This window comes from Talpa occidentalis, unplaced genomic scaffold (genome assembly GCF_014898055.3).
Source record: "Talpa occidentalis isolate TD23 unplaced genomic scaffold, MPIMG_talOcc4v2.1 talOcc4.15, whole genome shotgun sequence".
Taxonomy (NCBI): domain Eukaryota; kingdom Metazoa; phylum Chordata; class Mammalia; order Eulipotyphla; family Talpidae; genus Talpa; species Talpa occidentalis.
Window position 1 is genome coordinate 79,858,066 of NW_023601543.1, and position 19,405 is coordinate 79,877,470.

Consider the following 19,405-nt stretch of genomic DNA (forward strand, 5'->3'; position numbering starts at 1 on the left):
GGCTCTTCCCAGAGGGCAGAGCCACCGCTCCTAGGCCTCTGTCGTGCTCCTTCCCAGGCCCCTTCCCCCAGAGGAGCTCACGAAACTCATCTACGAAGCCAGTGGGCAGGACATCAGCATCGCTGTCCTCACCCAGGTCAGCTGGTGGGGAGGGGCGGGGTGCACCTTCCCAGCGCTCCTTCTGCTGGCTCTCTGAAACACTCTCTCGTGTCTGCATCAGGAGATCGTGGTTTACCTGGCCATGTACGTCAGGGCCCAGCCCAGGCTCTTCGTGGAGATGCTTAGACTCCGGATCGGGCTGATCATTCAGGTGATGGCCACGGAACTGGCACGGAGCCTGAACTGTTCAGGTGCGAGTTCACTCCAGCACCCTCCTGGCCGGCACAGAGCCCTGCCCAAGTGTTCCGGAAGCAGAGCTTCTGATCCTTGCCCACAGCTCCTGCTTTACTAGGTTCTCTCCTTTGTTTTTTTTTTTTAAAGATTTATTTATTTATGCATACCAGAGCTGGGATACAGGCCAGAGGTGCAGGGTGGGGGGGTGTGTGTGTGAGAGGATTCACCAGAGACAGAGTAGGGAACAGAACAGGAAGATCCACCGAAGTACACTGCTGAGGGGAGCAGTGGGCGAGTCAGGAGAGGTCTGCTGCGCCATGTGGGTTGCTCCATGGTCGGCCAGGGATCGAACTCGTGCTGCAGAGGCTGCGAATTGCTTCATAGTGTAGTGTTTAACCCCTTGCACCACCAGGGAGGCCCTAGGTTCTCTCCTATAGATGTACCTTCTGCCAAGTCACCCAGCATAGGGTGTTGAATTTCACGTCCAGGAGAATGAGGCACTAGAATCTGCCCTGCTGCTGACATCTAAGTTCCTCCCTGCATCTCCTTGCTGTGAGATGTCATCCCCACTTAACACCTCCACTGGAAAGAAGCCTGCCAATTTATTTTCTTACATCATTGTTCATTTTTGTCCAATATTTGATTTTTCCTCTGAGGTGTAATCCCCATAAATCTCCGATTACCACTTCACCCGTGGACATCACTGAAGTCCCTTGTCCTCTCCCCTCCCCTGTCTAGTCCCCCTCCCTCCCCTGCTGTTGTGTCATATATAGTTTGCCTGCTAGTTTTGTCTTTTTTTTTTTTCCTGACTTTTTGTTCAGTTTTCCTATATTTCTCCTATGAGTGAAACCATATGATATTTTTCTTTTTCATTCTGACTTATTTCACTGAGCATAATCCCTTCTAGCTCCATCATGTTGCTGCAAATGGCATAAATTTATCTTTTTTGATTGCTGAATATTATTCCATCGTGCATATATACCATTTCTTCTTGATCTAGTCATCTGGTTTGGGGCATTAGGTCATTTCCATAGCTTACCTATTGTAAATAGTGCTGCAGTAAACATAGGGGTGCAGGTTTCCTTTCAAATTAGTGTTTTTGTGTCCCTTGGGTAGATTCCTAGGAGTAGAATTGCTGGGTCATATGGTAGCTCCATTTTCAGTAATTTGAGGGTCCTTCACGCAGCTTTCCATAGTGGTTGGGCCAGTTTGCATTCCCACCAGCCATGTAAGAGGGTTCCTTTTTCTCCACATCTTTGCCAGCCCCGCCTCTGAGACACTTACAAGATGTTTGTTTTTAGGAGAAGAAGCTTCTGAAAGTTTGATGAACCTCAGCCCGTTTGACATGAAAAATCTCTTGCACCATATTCTAAGTGGAAAAGAATTTGGTGTTGAAAGAAGCAGTAAGTAAACGCCCATTTGCCTCTGTGGGGAGGGCACCAGAGCCAGCCGGCCAGACTGTCCCTCGTCGCCTGGAGCCGCTTCATTTATGTACAAGTTGGCACTAGTGGTCAGGATTCAGGACATAATATGTGGGTGTCCTATGGACAGTCATAGATCAGCTTCTGACCTGCGGGGCTTTGTGACCCCCTAGGGTCGCCGGGGGAGCATTTCTTCTGCATGGTGCAATCACATGGGTGTTAATGCACACCCCTGGGCGCCTGGGCCTGTCTGCTCCGTCCTCCTTGCTGTAGTCACTGGTGCGCAGGTGTTAGGAGGGGTGAGGAGGCCTGGGGAGTCAGAATGAAAGGGCTGTCTTTCCAGAGCACCCAGAGCCCCACCTTTGGTTTGGGTAGAGAGATTCTCAGCCAGACCCTCCGCACACTCCGTGGCACTGGGGTAAGGGGCCTCTCCAACCTCTTGGCACCTTCTTGCTGAGTGAGTTTGCTTTGACCCCATCTTGCTCACTCAGTTTTTATCTGTACCAGAACCCTGTTAGCAGTGCCAGGAAAAATAATTGCCCGAGTCCTGGCGGAGTTCTGCTCTCAAATGCTCCCTAATTATAATTGAAGCAATTACCATTTCTCCTCCTCATAAAAAAACCTAAGTGATTTGCAGGCACATTTGTGAATTTATTTCATCAAGCCAAAGAAATGCAGCATGGGCTGTCATTCTTTTTATTTAATAAGAAGGACATTGGGTACTTGGTATTTTTTCCCCAGGGTGTGTGCCAGCCGGCATCGTGCAGTCAGCTGAATTTGGGGGCTCTTCTCCTTTCCTGAAGGAGGGGTGCCCCAGCTTCTCTTCTGAAATACTTTCAGTTCTTTCAAATGCGCAAGCATTGAAATGTAAATATGCAAGATCAACACTTAATGTGTTCTGCTCATCAAAATAGCACATGTCTTCAATCAGTCGATAACTAAAAATTTATTCGGTGTAAAACTGTAGGTGCTTGTGAAACTAGGAAGAGAGTAATGTCCCTTCAAATTCCTAAGTGTGTCTAATCGGGAGCAAGGTCAGAAGAGGTCCTGCTTTTCAAATATGACATCATTTGTTAATTGTCCCTTGTTCAATGTTTCTAAATCAGGAAATTCAAATAGTCTTAACATTTTTATTAAATCCTAAAATGTCTGAGATTACTATTTGCGGCTAGTGCGCTTGCTAGACCACTAGCTTCTCCTTCCCACTTTCTGGTGTCCCTCCTCCCTCTCTGCCGTCCTTTAAATGGTGGTGTCCCCGGGTTCCTTATTTGACTCCACTCCCTGGATCCTGTGGTGAGCTGGGTGGGCAGGTGGGGTGTGGGCACACTGCCTAATGAAGTGACCTGTGAGCCGGGCCTTCAGACACCAGGGTGTGTCCGAAGGTAGAGGGAGCAGTGGGATGGGAGGGAGCACCCGAGGCCCGGAGCCACAGCCCAAGTGCAGAGCTGAACGTGGGGATGGGACCTTGTGTGCTTCTGGGAGGAGTGGCTGTCCTGGGTAGGCCAGGGAGGATTCCAGGCGGGCAGTGACACTCTCACACTGCCTTTTGGAATGACCCTGTGACCTCTCAGGGAGAACTGGTTTGTCAGGGGCAGGGCTGGAGACAGGTGGGAGGCAGCTGTAGCTGGCGGGAAGTAAGGTGATGGAGGCCTCCCTGCCCCTCCTACGATGGTGGAGGCGCACTGACCTGCAGGCCGCCATGTCTCCTCCGCTTCCAGCCCTTGCTCGGCTTGTCCCCCAGCACATCTCTCTGCAGCCCCCATGCCCTCCCACCAGCCTCAGCCCCACGCTGCTGCTGGCTGTCTTCAGCCTCCATTTCATTTCACCCCACATCTCTTTGAGAACATGTGCCTAGAATTTGTACCTGTGCCATTGGGAGGCCCTCCTGGGTTGCCTGGCCAGTGGCCATGAGCCGTGGACTACAAGCCCCCTCGGTGAGTGAGCAATGGCCTGGCCATGTGCCCTGGATGAGCCACAGGTTGCACAGGGCTGGGAAGGTCCATTGTGAGTTCAATACATTAGTCGTGATAATCCCTTTAGAAAAATAGAAAGAGGATTGGTTATATTATTAACTGCTCATAAACTCCAACACCATTAAATGTAATGCAACAGAATATTTAATGCCATGGAAAGACATTCACTATCTAGCAAGCTTAAAAGAAAGGCAGATTACAGAACTCTATGTTTATATAGATATATATATATATATATATATCTTATGTTTTATATGTGTACACACACATACCACAATTCTGTTATATACATTAAAACATACATGCCATCATAAAAACACCCTGGGAGGGTGACCATTAAAATGTTACTTGCGGTTTTCTTACTGGGGTGATCTCAGTTTTCTACACGGAAGGTGTGCTTTTGAAGAAGTAAAAAATTATTTAAAAAAAAAAAACCCACAAATATCCAATTCATTAAAGGGTCTTATGGCCGCTCAGCATTTTCTGCAGGCTGTTCAAGTGACGGTCACCCTTTCATCTGTTCATTCGAGAAGCGCGGGGCAGGCTGCGTAGCAGGTCCCATTAGGGTGCTGGGAACAGCACAGCCAGGGATGATGGGGCCTCAGGAAACTGACAATTGAGTGGGGGTGATGCAGACTTTCTTCCCCCGAGCTGGATGTGATCTGGTTTCTAAGAACTGTGTGTGTGCGTTTCCCCAGTGCGGCCTATACATTCCTCCACCTCCAGCCCTGCCATCTCCATCCATGAGGTGGGACATACTGGAGTCACCAAAACCGAGAGGAGTGGCATTAACAGACTAAGGAGTGAGATGAAGCAGGTAAGAAGAGCTCTGTGGCAGTGGTGTGGGAGAGCAAGTGATTTTCCTGTATGAATTCACTTCAGAAAGTGAGAGAAACCAAGGGTAGGTAAAGTGCGGCCCCTTTGTAGAGGACCTGAGTTCCCTTCTGGCCTGCAGTCTGAACACACCCCTGCAGAATGACATCCCAAAACCACTCATGTGTACCCGCACATGCTCGTCCTTAACCTTAACACATAATGTGAACATTCCAGAATACACCCTTCCCCACGTTTTCTTCCATTGCAAAAACTGCCCCTTCAAGTGGGCCACAGCCATTTAAATGGCAGAATCCCACTATAGAGCAACCAAATAGCTTTTCCATCAAATGTGTCCTTCAAATGAAATCAGGAATCTAGAAATCGAACAGAGTGCTAGTGGTCCCCGAAATCTCCACCATCCACAGGTGTCCTTGTCTTTGTTCAACTTTATTTTCACAATAAATTCCTTTTGACCTGACCCTACAGCACTGCCAGTCAATAGCTTTTCAGTCCTCATGTGCCAGGTACATACTAGGACTTGACTATGATCTACAGCAGGAAAGAGTTTTCTACTGCCCAAGACTTGCAGTGAGAAATGCACTTAGATTTTCATCTCCATCTCAAATGACGACTCACTGGATTGGGTCCATGAGGCACTCATGGGACACAGCCTGCAGGGGACCAGCACTTTCTGTCTTATCTGGGGGGTGGGGAGGTGGTAAAAGAAGTACTGGGGCATTCTTCATTCAAAGCTGGTTTTTATTTCCTGATGTATTTTTGCTTTCAGATGACCAGGCGATTTAGTGCTGATGAACAGGTAAGATGTCTTTGTCTGTGTCATCCTTTACTGTGTGTGCTTCGTGTTCTTTCTGGCTTGAATGTGAAAAACGAGGCTCTGAGTGCAGAGTCTGGGCGAGTGGACATGGAGCAGGCTTGGGTGGAGGTGACGCCATAGTTGTGGCAAGTAGCCTTGGGCGCAGGCAGAGAGCTGGAAGGAAATGACCTTGCCTCCTGCCTTAAAAAAAAAACCATTTATCCAAATCTTATTAAACACTTAGATTTTGCAGAGAAAGAGATGGTTCTGGGCTCTCCCCAGCAGGAGTTTCTGTTAAAAAAAAAAAAAAAAAAAAAAAAAGGTAGGGTGGGGGAATAATAGGGAAAAGCAAAATGTAGTCATTGATTCTAGTCACACCTCAGATGGAGTGGGTTTGGTTCCAGACCACTGCAATAAAGTGAATATTGCAATAAGTCCTGTCACACAAGTGTTTTTGGATTCCCAGTGCATGTAAGAGTTATGTTTACACTGCACTGTACTCCAGGAAGTGTGTCATAACATTGGGTCTAAAAAATATACATACATTCCTTAACTTAAAAATACATTATAGCTAAGAAATACTAACCATCATGTGAGCCTTCTGTGACTCAATCTTTTTGTTGATGGCAGGTCTTGTAAAAAACACAATTGCAAAGCACAATAAAACAAGGTATGCTGGGATAGCCAGAGAAAGACTATCCTTGGCCCCCAGATCACCTGGGGGGATTCAACCCTGCAAGGCAAATAATGTGGAATACCATTCTTTTACACCCCCTTAATGACAAACTTCTTCCACTCCCTCCCTCCAGAAAATTGGAGGGAGTGACTAACGTTTCCATGGCAGAGAGCATAGGGGAAACACAGAATCTCATGCAAATGACATGTAAATGCATGTGCCATATGCTGTCCCGGGACAAAACATGGACTCTCTACTTGATGCTTTTTCCAAGTCAAGAGGTGCGTTTCCAGACATCTTCCTTTGCCAGCCACTCGGTGGCACCGTCCCTCTAGTTACCCACAGGCCAATGGCTGACCACTAGAGGGAATAGGGGTGACTTTCTCCCCCTCCATCTAATGCTGTCCTTGCATATTAGGGGGAGGAAACAATCACACCTTTCTTCTTTGATGGTGTTTCAATCCTATTAGCCAGTATAAGTTTTTTATTTGGTCACTTACATCAAGGAAATAGATTGTTTTCTGTCAAAATTTAATAGATGCCACAACATTTAAAATTTCGATTCACTTTTGCAAAGTGGTGGGTGCTGGTGCTGTTCAGGCACTCTCGATCCCCTTGCAAGTTAAGGGTACATTCTAGATTTTTAGATGAGGAAATAATTGTTTGGTCAGAGGTCATCATTAAACAAATACTGTTGAATGCCAACAGGTGCCAGATGCTGAATGCTAGTTATGGGTATTTTGTTGATCTCTGTAGATTTTCACAAAATTTGCCTTTCATGGCTGTGACTGCAAAATAAGCTGTGTCTTAATTTGATGAAGTACCTTCCACATCATACTGGAATTTGGTAACATTTTATACTCAGAGAAAGAACATTTCTCAAATTCTCCTTTGGTGGAGCCCCAGCTGTGACCCCAGCTGCTCTCCTGGGTGCCTGCCTGCGCACCTCCTCTACACCCCCTTTCCGTGGGAGTTTTGGGCACTGTTCCCCGTTCCTGCTCTCTGCCCGGGCCCCGTGTCACCACACGGACTGAGTGGACTCTTTGTTTTGTAGTTCTTCCCTGTGAGCCCAGCCGCGGCCAGCAGCATGTACTCCTCCAAGTCCGCGGTAAGCCATGGGCTTCCTCACTGGCCCCTGTGGTGTCTGAGTTCTCCTGCCCTGCGCCTGCTCCCACCTGTCCTTAACGCCCCAAGATTTGAACAGGTCTAAGTATTTGATTTCACTGTCATCATGAAGAGAGTCCAGAGAGAAGCCCAGTTTTTGAGCTGAGCCTTGGCTGCTGGTGCACCTCTGAGGGTACAGTGAGGAGAACCCGCCTTGCCTGTTCCCAGGAGCTTCTGGAATCTTTGAGGCATTGGCTCCCTGGATTTCTATGCACGTGCTGAGTCGAACTTTGCACCCGCAACACCCCTGCTTGGCTTGGGGCTCCAGATCAAGTGGAGGGCTAGGAAATGTTCTAATTGCAGAGGCGAGTCTGAATCTTCCTCCCGAAACTTGGCGAAAACCAGCTGAGTCATTGATGAGTGCGGCTGTAATTACTTTTATTTGTGTCTAATTGCTGCTGTATTTAAATGGCAGTAATGAGCCCAATGGAATAACCCAGCCTAACAGCCTTTTCAAAATAAGATGTGATGGAGTCAAAATGAGTGCAGAGAAGACTCCTGCCTCCTTTTAGTGTGCCTGACATTCCCATTTCATTTTTAAGTCTTTAAATGTGATGCCAGCATTGAGAACAGAGGACCAGACTGTCCAGAACAAAGAGCCGTGGAAGGAGGAAGGTCAGCCCTTCCCCTACCTGGAAGCAGAGGGGTTAGAATCCATCCCAGAGAAGAAAGTGGGCCATGAGCTTCGCTGTGGCCAACCCAGAGATTGGGGGGTAGGGGGGCATGCTGCGTGGCCTCCCCCCACACTGAATGAGCCCCATAATAGGACTTGATCTCCAGGCCCCCACTGGGAGCCTCTCAGAGATGCTTGTGTGGTCGGAGGCGGGCTGCGCCTCCGAGGCCAGAAGCAGAAGTGCTGGCCATGCCCCAGCTCTTCTTTCGTGGAGGCCAGAATAAATCCAGCCTCGGAGAGGAGGTGGGAAGGAGATGACGCCTCTCCCTCTGCTTCAGCAGAGCATGTGTTCCAGCACGGAGGCAGCCATCACCCCAAATTAGGATAAAACCCTGTGCTGAGATCAGGCAAACCAGAAGTGAACTGAAAAGGAAGGTTGGAATGCTGTCATCTCTGAGGTCCCCGCTTCTAAATGTGGATTTCAGCTTTTTCTTTTAGTCTTTGGCTCCAGACCCGTCCCCTGTGCTATGTGTTGCATTCCCTGTGGTGCCCACGGGATGGGGAGGTGGGCGCACTTGGCTGCGGCCCTATGTCCTTTCAGGCCCCGCTGCAGCCATGCCAGGTGGTGGACCAGGCGTGTCCTCTGCGGTGACACTGACACCATGAGCACTTACCAAGAGCCATAAAGGGGGTCTGACTGTGTCCCCACTATACAGATGAGGCTGAGGCCGGAGCCAGCGTCTGTGTTAGGGACTGAGGCAGTACAGTGTTGGGTTGGACCCATGGCCACACGTGCTGGGCCCCAGCTAGCCCAGGTCCCTTGATGCCACACTGCCTCTAGGGGTCTGGGAGGTGTATACATAAGTTCAGTAACTAAACCAGTGCAAGAAAGAGTTAATCCAGCCAGGCTGAAGGAAAGGGCCAATGTGGAGTCCAGGAACCATGTTCCTCTCTGTGCAAGTAGTGACCTGGTGGGCTGACTGGCTCACTGAGCTCGCCCCCCACCCATGGCCAACACCGCTGGGGGGCGCTGGCTGACACTTCCTAAGGACACATGCTGTCTGTCTTGCAGAGGTCCAGCACTCCATCCTCACCCACTGGCACATCATCGACAGACTCAGGTGGCCATCACATTGGCTGGGGGGAGCGGCAGGGCCAGTGGCTTCGCAGGAGAAGGCTGGATGGGGCCATCAACAGGGTCCCCGTTGGGTTCTACCAGAAGGTGTGGAAGATTCTTCAGAAGGTGAGCTTGGCTGCTGTGTTGTGTTCCACACGCCTTGGTGCTGGGGGCTCCCAGGAGATGGACCGTCCCCCCTTAATCCCTTGGTGAGAACTGGTGGCACCTATAGAGCAAGCCTTCACGCGGCCTCTGACCTGGGCTAGTTCACAGCCTAAAGCAGGGTTTCTCACTTGGCGCCACTGACATTTGGGGCCAGATAATTTTTTCCTGTGGGGGCTATTCTGTGCCCTGGAAGAGGCGAAGCAGCGTCCCTGGCCACCACTCACTACATTCCAGTAGCATACTCCCCCACCCCCCACCCACAAGTTTCACAATCCAAAATTCCTCCAGACATTGCCAAGTGTTCCCTGGAAGGCAAATTGCCTGGTTGGGAGCCACCGCTGGAAACATACCTTCCATAGGTGAAGGAAAGTCAGAACTGAGACTGAAACTGGAGAGAGCAGGGAGGCTCTGGACGAAAACACTAATGCTGGAAGCCTGACACAGCTGCTGCCTCAGCCTCCTGTGCAGCCAGTCCTTCGGGGGCGAGTACCTCGGGCTCTGCGGGGCACCATGTTAGGCCCTAAGGGAAAAAAGAAATGGGAATGCTTCCAGTCTGCCCCCAGGTCCCTGTGCTCTGAAGACACACTCTCCACGTGCCTAGCCTTGGGAGGACCCTTGGCGCCCCTGTCACCCCCCCACTGCCGCCGCCCCCCACCCCAACACACACCTGCAGCAGGAGCCTTTTCCCAGCTGCCTGGGGCTGTCAGCAGAGGCCATTGTGAGCAGAAGGCAGGTGACATCCGTCGCCAGCAGCGCACACACACGCCTGTTGGCAAGCAGGGGGCAGTGGAGGCAGCTGTGTCCTTTGCTTCCCGCACCCGCCTTCTCTCTCCTTCCTGCCTCGGCCCCAGACTGTGTGCGCTGCTCTCTGGGTCCTGCCAGAGCTCACAGGGGCATCTGTTAAAATAAGCTTCTGTGCAAAGCAAGAACCATGAGCAGGAGCAATTTTTTCCTAAGCTATTTGTGCTAGCTCATTTCACAGTAAGAGAGGAGAGAAAAGCAATCCCAAGCTAGCTCATACACTCCAGCCCCCTTCCCAGAGCTACCGCCCCACCCAGCTCACTCCTGAGCCCTTAGCCTCTGCTGTGTGGGGACCCAGGTGTTCTCAGCTGGGCATGGGAAGGCAGAGCCATTCCTGTCCCCCAGCAGCTGGTATCCTGGTCCCCATGAGGGAGCAGAGCCCTCAGAGCCGCCAGGGCCTGGCTCTCCTCCATACTCTGCTGCTGGTCAATTTGCCGCAGCTTTGTTCTCTACCCTGTAGGGTGGGTGGGCAGCGCTGCCAGCCGGGGCACCGGGATGCAGAAGGCAGCCACTTAGACTAGAACCAAGTGTTCCTCGAAAATCTGCCCACTCTTCCTGAGGCTTCACATGCTCATATCCCGACTTGCACTGGCTCCATACCAGGACACTTTTATTATGAAAAAGCAGCACTTTGTGTGGAGCCGGCGCTTGGTATTTATATACACGGGCTGTGTGTGCGCGCGCGTGTCTGTGCATGTGCTCAAATCTTTTGTGATTGGTGCTTATTATAGAAATCTCCGAAATAGATGCCTGCAAAGGCACAGAAGTATCGCTCCGCTAGCAGGAGTCATGAAAATCTTTTTCTGTGGCACCAAAGGGGGCCTCTCAGCTGCCCGCCTGGCTGGGTTGCCAAGTGAAATGCGGAGCTTCCTCACAGGAGGGCGGGCCAGCTCCCTGGGGCATTGTTCCTGGGAGATCTGAAAGATGCCTGCTGGTTCCCCAGAATTGTTCCATCGAAAACACAGCCTGTGGGCAGTGAGAACAAGCTTTCTAAAAATAATTCTGACAGTCTGGCGTGTTCCAGCCCTCGTGCGTGCAGGTTTCCAGGGCAGAGCGGCTGGAGTGCATGTGCGCATGTGTGCATGTGTGTGCGTGCAAGTGCATGCTTATTAATCACTTTCTGGACCCTGCCTGAAATGTGATGTGTGTTCTGCCTCCAGTGCCACGGTCTGTCCATCGATGGTTATGTGCTTCCTTCTTCGGCAACACGAGAGGTATGGTGGGAAGAACCCAAAAGCCTGCCTAATGTGGGTTTCCACTCTGTTTATTTCACCCTCTCTGACCACCAACGCTCTGTCCAGCCTGTTGGACACCAACAACAGGGCATTTGTAGGTCCGATCATTTTAGCCATTTAACCAACTTTTTGTAACGCTTCTTTTTCACATTCAATTAACATCACCTTTTCTCTTCCCTTCCCCTCAGAAGCAGCATTTCTGCTCTCAAGATTTTTAGATTTGCTCCTTGAGACCCTATGAAAAGAAAAGAGGAAAGCTGCTTGCCTCCTCAGGAGCCCCCCCTGCCACCTCCACCAAGAATACACATCTTCCTGGGGTTTTTCGCCACTCACTCTTAAACATTGATTTTTTAGTTTTTTCCCTCCCTAGGGCACCATAGTATATGCCATAAGGAAAAAAGAGAAAAAAGAAATGCCCCCTGCCCCCTTGAACTCACAACTCAGTGGGGTAGCTGGGACAAAGTCGACACCCAGAGCAGAGTTCTTGACCTCTTGCTCCAGAGGATTCCTGCTGGCAGTATCAGAAAGGAGGCACCATCTGAGCCAAGCCCCAAACCCAGTGGGTACTGTGGTCAGCATTGGTGACAGAGCTGTGTCTGTCCCCAGCTCACTCCTGGTCTCTTTGGCAGATGACCCCGCAGGAGATCAAGTTCGCTGTCCATGTGGAGTCGGTGCTGAACCGTGTGCCCCAGCCAGAGTACCGGCAGCTGCTGGTGGAGGCCATCATGGTGCTGACGCTGCTCTCGGACACGGAGATGAACAGCATCGGGGGCATCATCCACGTGGACCAGATCGTGCAGACGGCCAACCAGCTGTTCCTGCAGGACCAGGTGGGTATGTCCAGGCCACCCAGCCACTTCATGGCTGAAGTGGGGACAGAGGCAGGGTAGCCAAGTTGGCTGGCATTTATCTCTCAAGGCTGGAGATTCTGTGTCCAACAGGGAAGGATACTCTCAAACAAAGAAAATGTTGTCACAAATGGTAAAAAAAAAATGTCAACCATTTGGTTAGAAAATGGCACAGTGGCCTCTGGGGAAATGTAAGGACCTTTGGAGAGGGACAGGCTTATTTTAATGTAGGTCTTAGAGCAAATGCCACCCTCACTATGTGCAAGGCCCTTAGTCTGCAACCAAAGTCAAGTTAGCAGAAGCCGTCCTCTCATTGTAGGGTCAGTAATGGGCTGCCAACAAGGGTGTATGGGAACGCAGTGTGGTGCCTGGAGCACAGGCCAATGGTCCTGCCTGGAGTCAGGCATGGAGCTCTTCTCTGCACGCCTCCAGCCTCCTCTAGCTACCCTGCCCTCACCCAGTGACCACCTTCCAGCCCACAGAGTCACCAGAGCTCCGAGAGAGTGAATTAGCTCATTCTTTGCCTATAACTTTTCCTCTGCAGATGTCGATGGGAGCCATGGACACCCTGGAGAAAGACCAGGCCACGGGCATTTGCCACTTCTTTTATGACAGTGCCCCGAGCGGGGCTTATGGGACAATGACCTATCTGACAAAGGCAGTGGCTTCTCATTTGCAGGAATTACTGCCGAATTCAGGCTGCCAGATGCAATAGGTCCTCAGCACTCTGGTCCTCTAGCCCTGCTAGGAACTTCCTTCTGTTCCCCGAGACCCCCTGTGCTGTCACTGAAGCATGTACCATCAGAAGCACTGGCAGGGAGGAGATGGCCACCAGTAACCTGAAGCCAGTGTATGTCTGTGCCACAGAAAGAGCCCTACTTCCTCTGCTCCCCCAAGGAGCACCACAGATCATTGTCTGGGTTCATGTTGCTGGGACATTTGTCACAGCATCTGGTCTCCTGGAGTCTGAGGAGGAATTGGAAATTGGTCTCTTTCGCATGAGAGTGAACTGAGAAGCCAGCTTAAATTGGCTCTTGCAGAGTGTTAACCAAAATAGGCTCGATGAGCTAGTGACACATCTTAATGATGAAACATCCTTCCAGCAGCAGCAGCAGCAGCAGCAGTAAGACGAGTGGACCTTGACAAGGGGGACATCTTCACAGGATACAGTCTGTCTGCGAACCAAACCGTTTACCAAATAGAACAACTTTATCTTTCTGTGAAATTGGGGGTTTCTCATACCTTGCTTTCTTGGCCTCCTGTTGCTTTCTTGGCAGAACTATTTTCCAGTGACATAATTCTAACCCAGATTTAGGACATTGCTCCCAGTTAACTTTGGCTCATGGTCTTCAAGGATTTCATCCTCACTGCCCATAAACTCGGAGTTTCTGTTTCAGAAACCAACCGCACATCTGAAATCTAGTGTGCCTGCACATACACACAAATTAAAGGGGAAGCCAGCTATTCCTGTGACTGGACCAAGTGTGTGTGCAACTGGGACAGGGAGGGGAGTCCCTCTGGAAGGTCTGTGCTGCCCGGCCTGCCCCTCTCCCCACCCCCACATGGGGTGACCACCCTGGCAGGCTCTGGGGGAGCCACATGATGAGTCTGTGGCCCCAGATGCTTTGGAAATGAGTGTGTGCTCACACAGCAGCAATGCTCCCCTTTTTGTGATAGAGCCTAGCCAGGGCCCCCAGCCCTTCTGGAAGGCTGCTGTGGTTGGATGGTAGAGGAGCAAGGGCAAATCCCAACCACACAGGGCCTCCCCCGTCTGTGGCCAGTGTCCTGGTGAGTGCTGTTTCTCTCAGGCATCATCTGACCCGGGGTGGGGTGTGGACAATAGGGGGACAGTTTCTGTGAATAATGGGCTTTGAAGCACAGAGGGCCACTGGGGACCATATGCTGAGCTCCAGCTAGTGGACAGTGATGGGTTAAAATTTTGGGGTCCCTCTGCCCAGGGGACACTGGAGTTTTGCCGGGAAGTGTTCATGCAGGTGGGAAAAGCCGAGGCTCTGGCTTCTTGGAGGGGACGTCTGGGTACCTGGAGCCCCTCAGAGTCGAGATGCAGTACTGACAGCTTTTCTGGAGCAGGGCGCCCTGTGTTCCTGCTGCTTTCTGCTAAAAGTCCCTCTTCACTCCAAACCAAATACTTCACTTTGCCCTGGGAGACAGTGAGAACGCAGGTGCGGTGTTCTGTGGGCTGGGACAGACAGCATGTGGGACTTGGCACCTTTTTTCCCTACCTGAACCACAGTCCTGTCCCAGCGAGGTGTAGAGTCGTTCCATGAAGTGAAACCTCCATTTCTGCCCCCGTGACTCCCGCGTCCCCCCATTTCCCCAAGCCCTTCTTTCCCACTCCTCCCTCTCTCATCAATGTCAGTGCTAAGACCTTTCTCCCCAGGGGACTAGATCCTTTCCTCCTTCCTTGGCTGACACTATTTGCACACTTTCTCTGTGTCATTTGTGGGGAGGCAGAGGTGAAGGAGATGGGTCCACAGTCCAGGACCATAGGCCAAGGAAGGCCGATGTGAAAAGATGGCCTTGCTTGTGGGTTAGAAGCCCAACAAGGGGGGGCAGGCACCAAAAACAGTGTGGGTGTCCTGGCCTACAGCTCCTGCCCACGCAGCACATAGCATGGCCTGGTACCGTGCCCGCCACTCCTGCAGTGCCCCGAGCCTTCCAGCTGGTGCCCCTCTTCCCTGGAAAGCCTATTTGCTTCCATGTGCCTCTAGGGATCCTGGGGTCACACAGCCATCCAGGTTTTGCAGTAGCATTTCCATAAGTATTTCGGGGGTCCTTAAGACATGACATAAACAAGTCTCAGAGAATTCACCTGATAGGCTCCCTGTTGGATCACTTTGAGCACAGATAATGTAAGAAAGGTACAAGCCACAGAAGTCCTGGTTGCTTCTTGGGCGAAGACTCTACAAGAGTTACAGCCCTCCAAAACGAGGCAGGCTCTAATTTAGCACAATCACCTGCCTGTGGATGACGTGCAAAGCCACAGATGCTGTGTTTGGGCTCACCAGCCGAGAAGCTGGCCGGGATAAGAGCCATAATAAGCAATTCAGCTGAGCCTTCCATTCACTCTTTTGAAGGCTCTTTCAAATGAAACCCTGAAATAGTGCCGCACTTCCATTGGCGTCAAGCTGTCAGCTTCAAAGAAGGAGAACAGGTTTCTGAGGCTTGATCCCTTCTGCGAGCTGCTGAGGCCCACACAGAGAAGAGGAAAAGCTTTGGGGGATGCAGGGGCGGGCGGTAGAGGCCCTGTCCTGCCACCATCCTGCCTGGTGGGCCAGGTTTCCAGGCTAGAGGAAAAGCCCCATAGCCCCTAGAGCCTCTGGTCTGGGCCTGCTCCTCCTCCACGCCAGAGGCCAGGGGAGAGAATGCTCTTTCCTGTCTGCACGGACAGAATGTCCAGCTTGGACCTCTGCTGGGCCCCAGGGAGTGGAGGGTGAATGCCTGTCCTGTCTTGGAGCCAGGAACAAATAAATGAAGCCATGGGGCCTGGTCTTGGCCCAGATGAACACAGCAGCAAGGAGGAAGGTTCTGTCTCTGGGTCACATTGGCCTTCCTTGCTGGAACTGACACTAGCAGCTGTGAGCCTCTGTGTGCCTCAGTTTTCCCATCTGTAAAATGTGCAAGAGGGTGGCTGATGGCACAGGAGGAAGCGTGGGAGTCACAGGTTCTCCCCCCCCCCCCACTCCACTCCAGAGGCTTCCCCATCACAGGAAGTCAGCTGTGTTCTATGGTAGCCTGGGGCTGGGGCACGGGGGAGATGCTCACAGTCAGGCCAGGGTCTCCCGGGGTAGATGTCTGTCAGGAGGGCAGTTGGAGGGCCTGTGGCTCTTCTGGATGTGGCGCAGGGAAGGTGGGATGGGTGCGCATTAGCCGCCTGGAGAGAGGATGTAAAGACTCCCTGTGTAAAAAAAGAAAAGTCAAAAAGACCAGAAGATCAGGAGGAGAGAAACTGTTAGTTGATTGATGCCACTTATTTCTGGACAAGAAGCAACCAGGAGGCTCGGCCTCCCTTGATGTCAATTACAGCAGCTCCATTTCTGTTCTCTTGGCTTGCGCCGTCTGGCAAATAGCCTTTGTCTTCTCTGCTTCCTTGTCAAAGGGTACAAAAGCCTCCCACCCCCACTCTGGTGCCATTATCTTTCAAGGTGACTCTTATGCTTTTGAAGTCCCTGCCATCTGTTCTGTGTGGCTGTGCACTCTGCCTGTTCCCAGAATGCCGTCTGTTCTCCCAGAATTGGCCGCTGACAGCTCTGACAGGGGAAAGTGAAGCCACAATGTCACCCTTTTAGAGCCCACTGCCCTTTGTCCCTCCCTTCCCTGATTTCCCCCACCCCTTCCCAGGAGAAAACCACTGAGGAAAAACCATGTCTTTGGTACCATGGGGCTTCCTTGAGGGATGAGAAGACCTGAAACGGTGACAGTCTATTCTTGGGTCTAACGTAGGGAGCATTTGACGGATGGTTTGGGTAAGGGAAAAATTCCATCAGAAAACAACTCTCTGTGTGTTTTTTTAAGGAACATATGTGTAGTTTTGGCAAAAATGCCTTCTTAGAAGGACTGGAATAATTGGAACCAATGAACTCCTAAGTCATGTGATTCATCCCTCTGCCTTGTGGCCATATGTCAATGATTCTGAAAAATGAATTGCTCAGAAAGCACTTATTGTGGGCCTACATGAGCCAGGCCTGACTTGGCCTCAGAAATAGGGGCTGGTGTGGAGGGGAATGAAAAACAGCCTGTGAGGAGGCACGGTCTTTGGCCTCCTGTGTAAGTGTTCTTGGTGCTGGCCCCCTAGGACATCCACACCTCCAGCCTCAGTCTTCTGCAACAGTGGCCCTGTCCCAGAGGGGTGGACATTGGGTGCTTCCGCCTCCAGCAAAGGGCATAGCTTTGGTGTCCCCATAGGACCACGCTGCATCTAAATTGGGCACGGGGCAGTGCTTCTACCTTCTTGCCTCCCTTTCTGAAAGACCTTTCCACACAGAAACTCAGGGTAGAGATGCCAAGAATTCCCAGTCACTGGCTTTAATCTATTTGTGGCTTTGGTGTCAGCCTTTGCCACAGTGTCAGCCTTCTTTGCAAATAACAGAAAGCAACTCCAACTGAGTAGGAAATATACCTCCGATCACTAGGTGTGGTAGCCCTAGGCCAGGGACCAGGCCCAGGTCACTCCCTGGGTGCCTGGGTTTACACCTTGAGACATGTACCACAGATGCCCCCAACGCAGGCCACTGTCACTAGGACCACTGCCTCTGCTCTTCTGGGAGCCAAATATAGAGGCTGCCACCTGTCACAAGAGTGGATTTCACACAGCTGCTAGCTGTCAATTCAGTCTCTGGCAGGTGTGTTGCATCAACTGTTGAGGGGGAAGGCAGAGGGGGAGCTTGGAAGCCAAGTATCTAAGGGTTCCTCCTCTTTTTATTTTAGATGTGAAATGGTGATTTATCTAGTAAGTTATATACTTTTTAAAAAAAATTTTTTTAAAGAATGTTTCTTGGTTTATGTGTTTGTTTTTTAAGATTTATTTATTTATACAAGAGCTGGGGTACAGGCCAGAGGCGCGGGAGGGTGAGAGATTTCACCAGAGACAGAGCGGGGAGCAGAACAGGCAGACGACCAAAAACACTGCTGAGGGGAGCAGCGGGCGAGACAGGAGAGGTCTGCCATGCCATGTGGGACTCTTCCTGGCCAGCCGGGAATCGAACCCGCGCTGCAGAGGCTGCCACAGCTCACCCACCACCAAAATACCCATAATCCTCCACTATAGTCCTTTGGGCTCCATTCCCCCTTTTCTTCCTACCCCCACAACCTCAGCTCTGTAGTCAGATTCCAAGGGTGGGCTTTGTTTTGTTTTGTCTGCTTTGTTTTGTTTCTTCATATTCCACCGATGAGAGAAAACATCCGGTATTTGTCTTTCTCCTGGCTTATTTCACTTATCATAACCCCCTCCAGTTGTCTACATGTTTTCACAAGTGGCAAGAGTTCATCTCTTGCTAGAGTTCAGCGGTATTTCATCCTGTGTATATTCCACATCTTTTTTTTTTCTTCTTCTTTTTAATTTTATATATTTTTACATCCTTTTTCATTTTTGCACAATGTATGCATTTTCATCTGGTTATAGTCCCCATACAATTCCCACCCCACCTTGTTTTGATCCTCCTCCCTCCTCCCCCCGCTGTAGTGTTAATCCACTTGTCTGTCGATGGGATGTCTGTCGATGTTGTTTCCCTAACATGGCTATCGTGACTAGTGCTGCGGTGACAAGAGTTCCTCCTTCTACAGCGGAGGTGGGCTCATCTTCATAATGCCCGGTGGATCTCCCAGGCCCGGGAAGGGGATGTGAATGCTAGTCATGCGAACCCAAGTGTCCACTATGGTCAGGATGCTTGGCTTTTATTCTTCTGTCCAGAAAAGAAGGACCTGTGCTCCCCGGCAGGGGTCTGCCCTGAGAACTGGCCTAAGAACTATGTTTGCCCTTGGGGAGAGATGTCCAGCAGGCACAAATAGGGGCATGCAGAGAACCCCCAGGCATGGGCAGGTCACCCCTGTGCCTCCCTCTGGGCTCAAACTAAGACACTGAAGTTTCTTGCTTTGATAGGAACATTAGCGAGCCATATTGACCAAGCAAATGACCTGCCACCACTCAGCTCACCAGGCTGTCACAGGCCCTCCCACTGAAGCCCTGGGGACATGCCAACTTGCCTCATGTTTTTCATGACCATCCTCCAGCCTCATTAGCCTTTTCCTGGACTCCAAGTGACAGCCCATCTGGGACAAGATGAAACGATTGTGACAGCTATGCTTCTGAGTCTTTAGCCAGCTGCGGATTTAAAAATAAAGAATGGGAACTGATTGGAGATGCAAGCCCCGCTCGTGGCAGTGTGAGTGATCCCCCAGCTGTCATCAGGGTGGTCCCTGAATCCTCGCAAGCACTGAGTCGTCTCCTGGACTCCAGGCAGCTTGGCCTTCTAGGGGAGAGGTCTCTGCCTTGCCCCTCTTCTCTCTTTCCCTCTGTGGCAGCAGACCACAATATCCCTCCCCCCCCACCCCAGTCGTCTGTCCCTGGTTAAGCACAGGAGGTCAGCAACAAGGGCCTAGCAGGTCCCAGCAGACCTGAGGTAGTGCACAGCCGGGCAAGGCCACCCCTGTGTGGGGAGTAGAGGCCGGGCTGAGTGGGCCCTCTCGAGGTGGTGTCTCAGGAAAGGTCTCTGGACTTTCCATCCCCCGGAGCAGGGAGCTAGCTCGTGCTGCAGTGATCCTGTGCTGTGCATGCACCACCCACCATGTGCGCTTCTGTCCTGGGCCCCCATCAAGACTGGGGGCGGCTCTCATGCTGTCAGCACACGTTTATGCTGTGCTTGGCAGGCTGAGGTATAGACAGCTCCACACCCAGTAGGGAAAAAGACAA

General features: G+C 51.2%; 2 protein-coding genes across 4 annotated transcripts in view; one reads left to right on the top strand and one right to left on the bottom strand.

The window, feature by feature from the left end:
* The window catches only part of PHKA2 (phosphorylase kinase regulatory subunit alpha 2), a 66,917-nt gene extending 49,479 nt beyond the window's left edge, over positions 1-17,438 (top strand). For 2 of the 3 annotated variants that reach the window (XM_037512639.2, XM_037512641.2), the window contains 10 exons: positions 58-136; positions 221-350; positions 1,635-1,736; positions 4,426-4,544; positions 5,331-5,360; positions 7,088-7,141; positions 8,883-9,053; positions 11,054-11,107; positions 11,758-11,958; positions 12,521-17,438. In XM_037512639.2, the coding sequence (XP_037368536.1) occupies positions 58-136; positions 221-350; positions 1,635-1,736; positions 4,426-4,544; positions 5,331-5,360; positions 7,088-7,141; positions 8,883-9,053; positions 11,054-11,107; positions 11,758-11,958; positions 12,521-12,691 (1,111 nt within the window). In that variant the 3' untranslated portion in view covers positions 12,692-17,438. The remainder of the gene's footprint in view (positions 1-57; positions 137-220; positions 351-1,634; positions 1,737-4,425; positions 4,545-5,330; positions 5,361-7,087; positions 7,142-8,882; positions 9,054-11,053; positions 11,108-11,757; positions 11,959-12,520) is intronic. The other variant, XM_037512640.2, reaches the window with a different exon arrangement.
* Positions 17,439-18,685: 1,247 nt separating this feature from the next.
* The window catches only part of PPEF1 (protein phosphatase with EF-hand domain 1), a 124,166-nt gene continuing 123,446 nt past the window's right edge, over positions 18,686-19,405 (bottom strand). Inside the window, exon 24 of the transcript XR_008552039.1 lies at positions 18,686-18,817. The gene's annotated coding sequence lies outside the window, so the exon portion shown is untranslated. The remainder of the gene's footprint in view (positions 18,818-19,405) is intronic.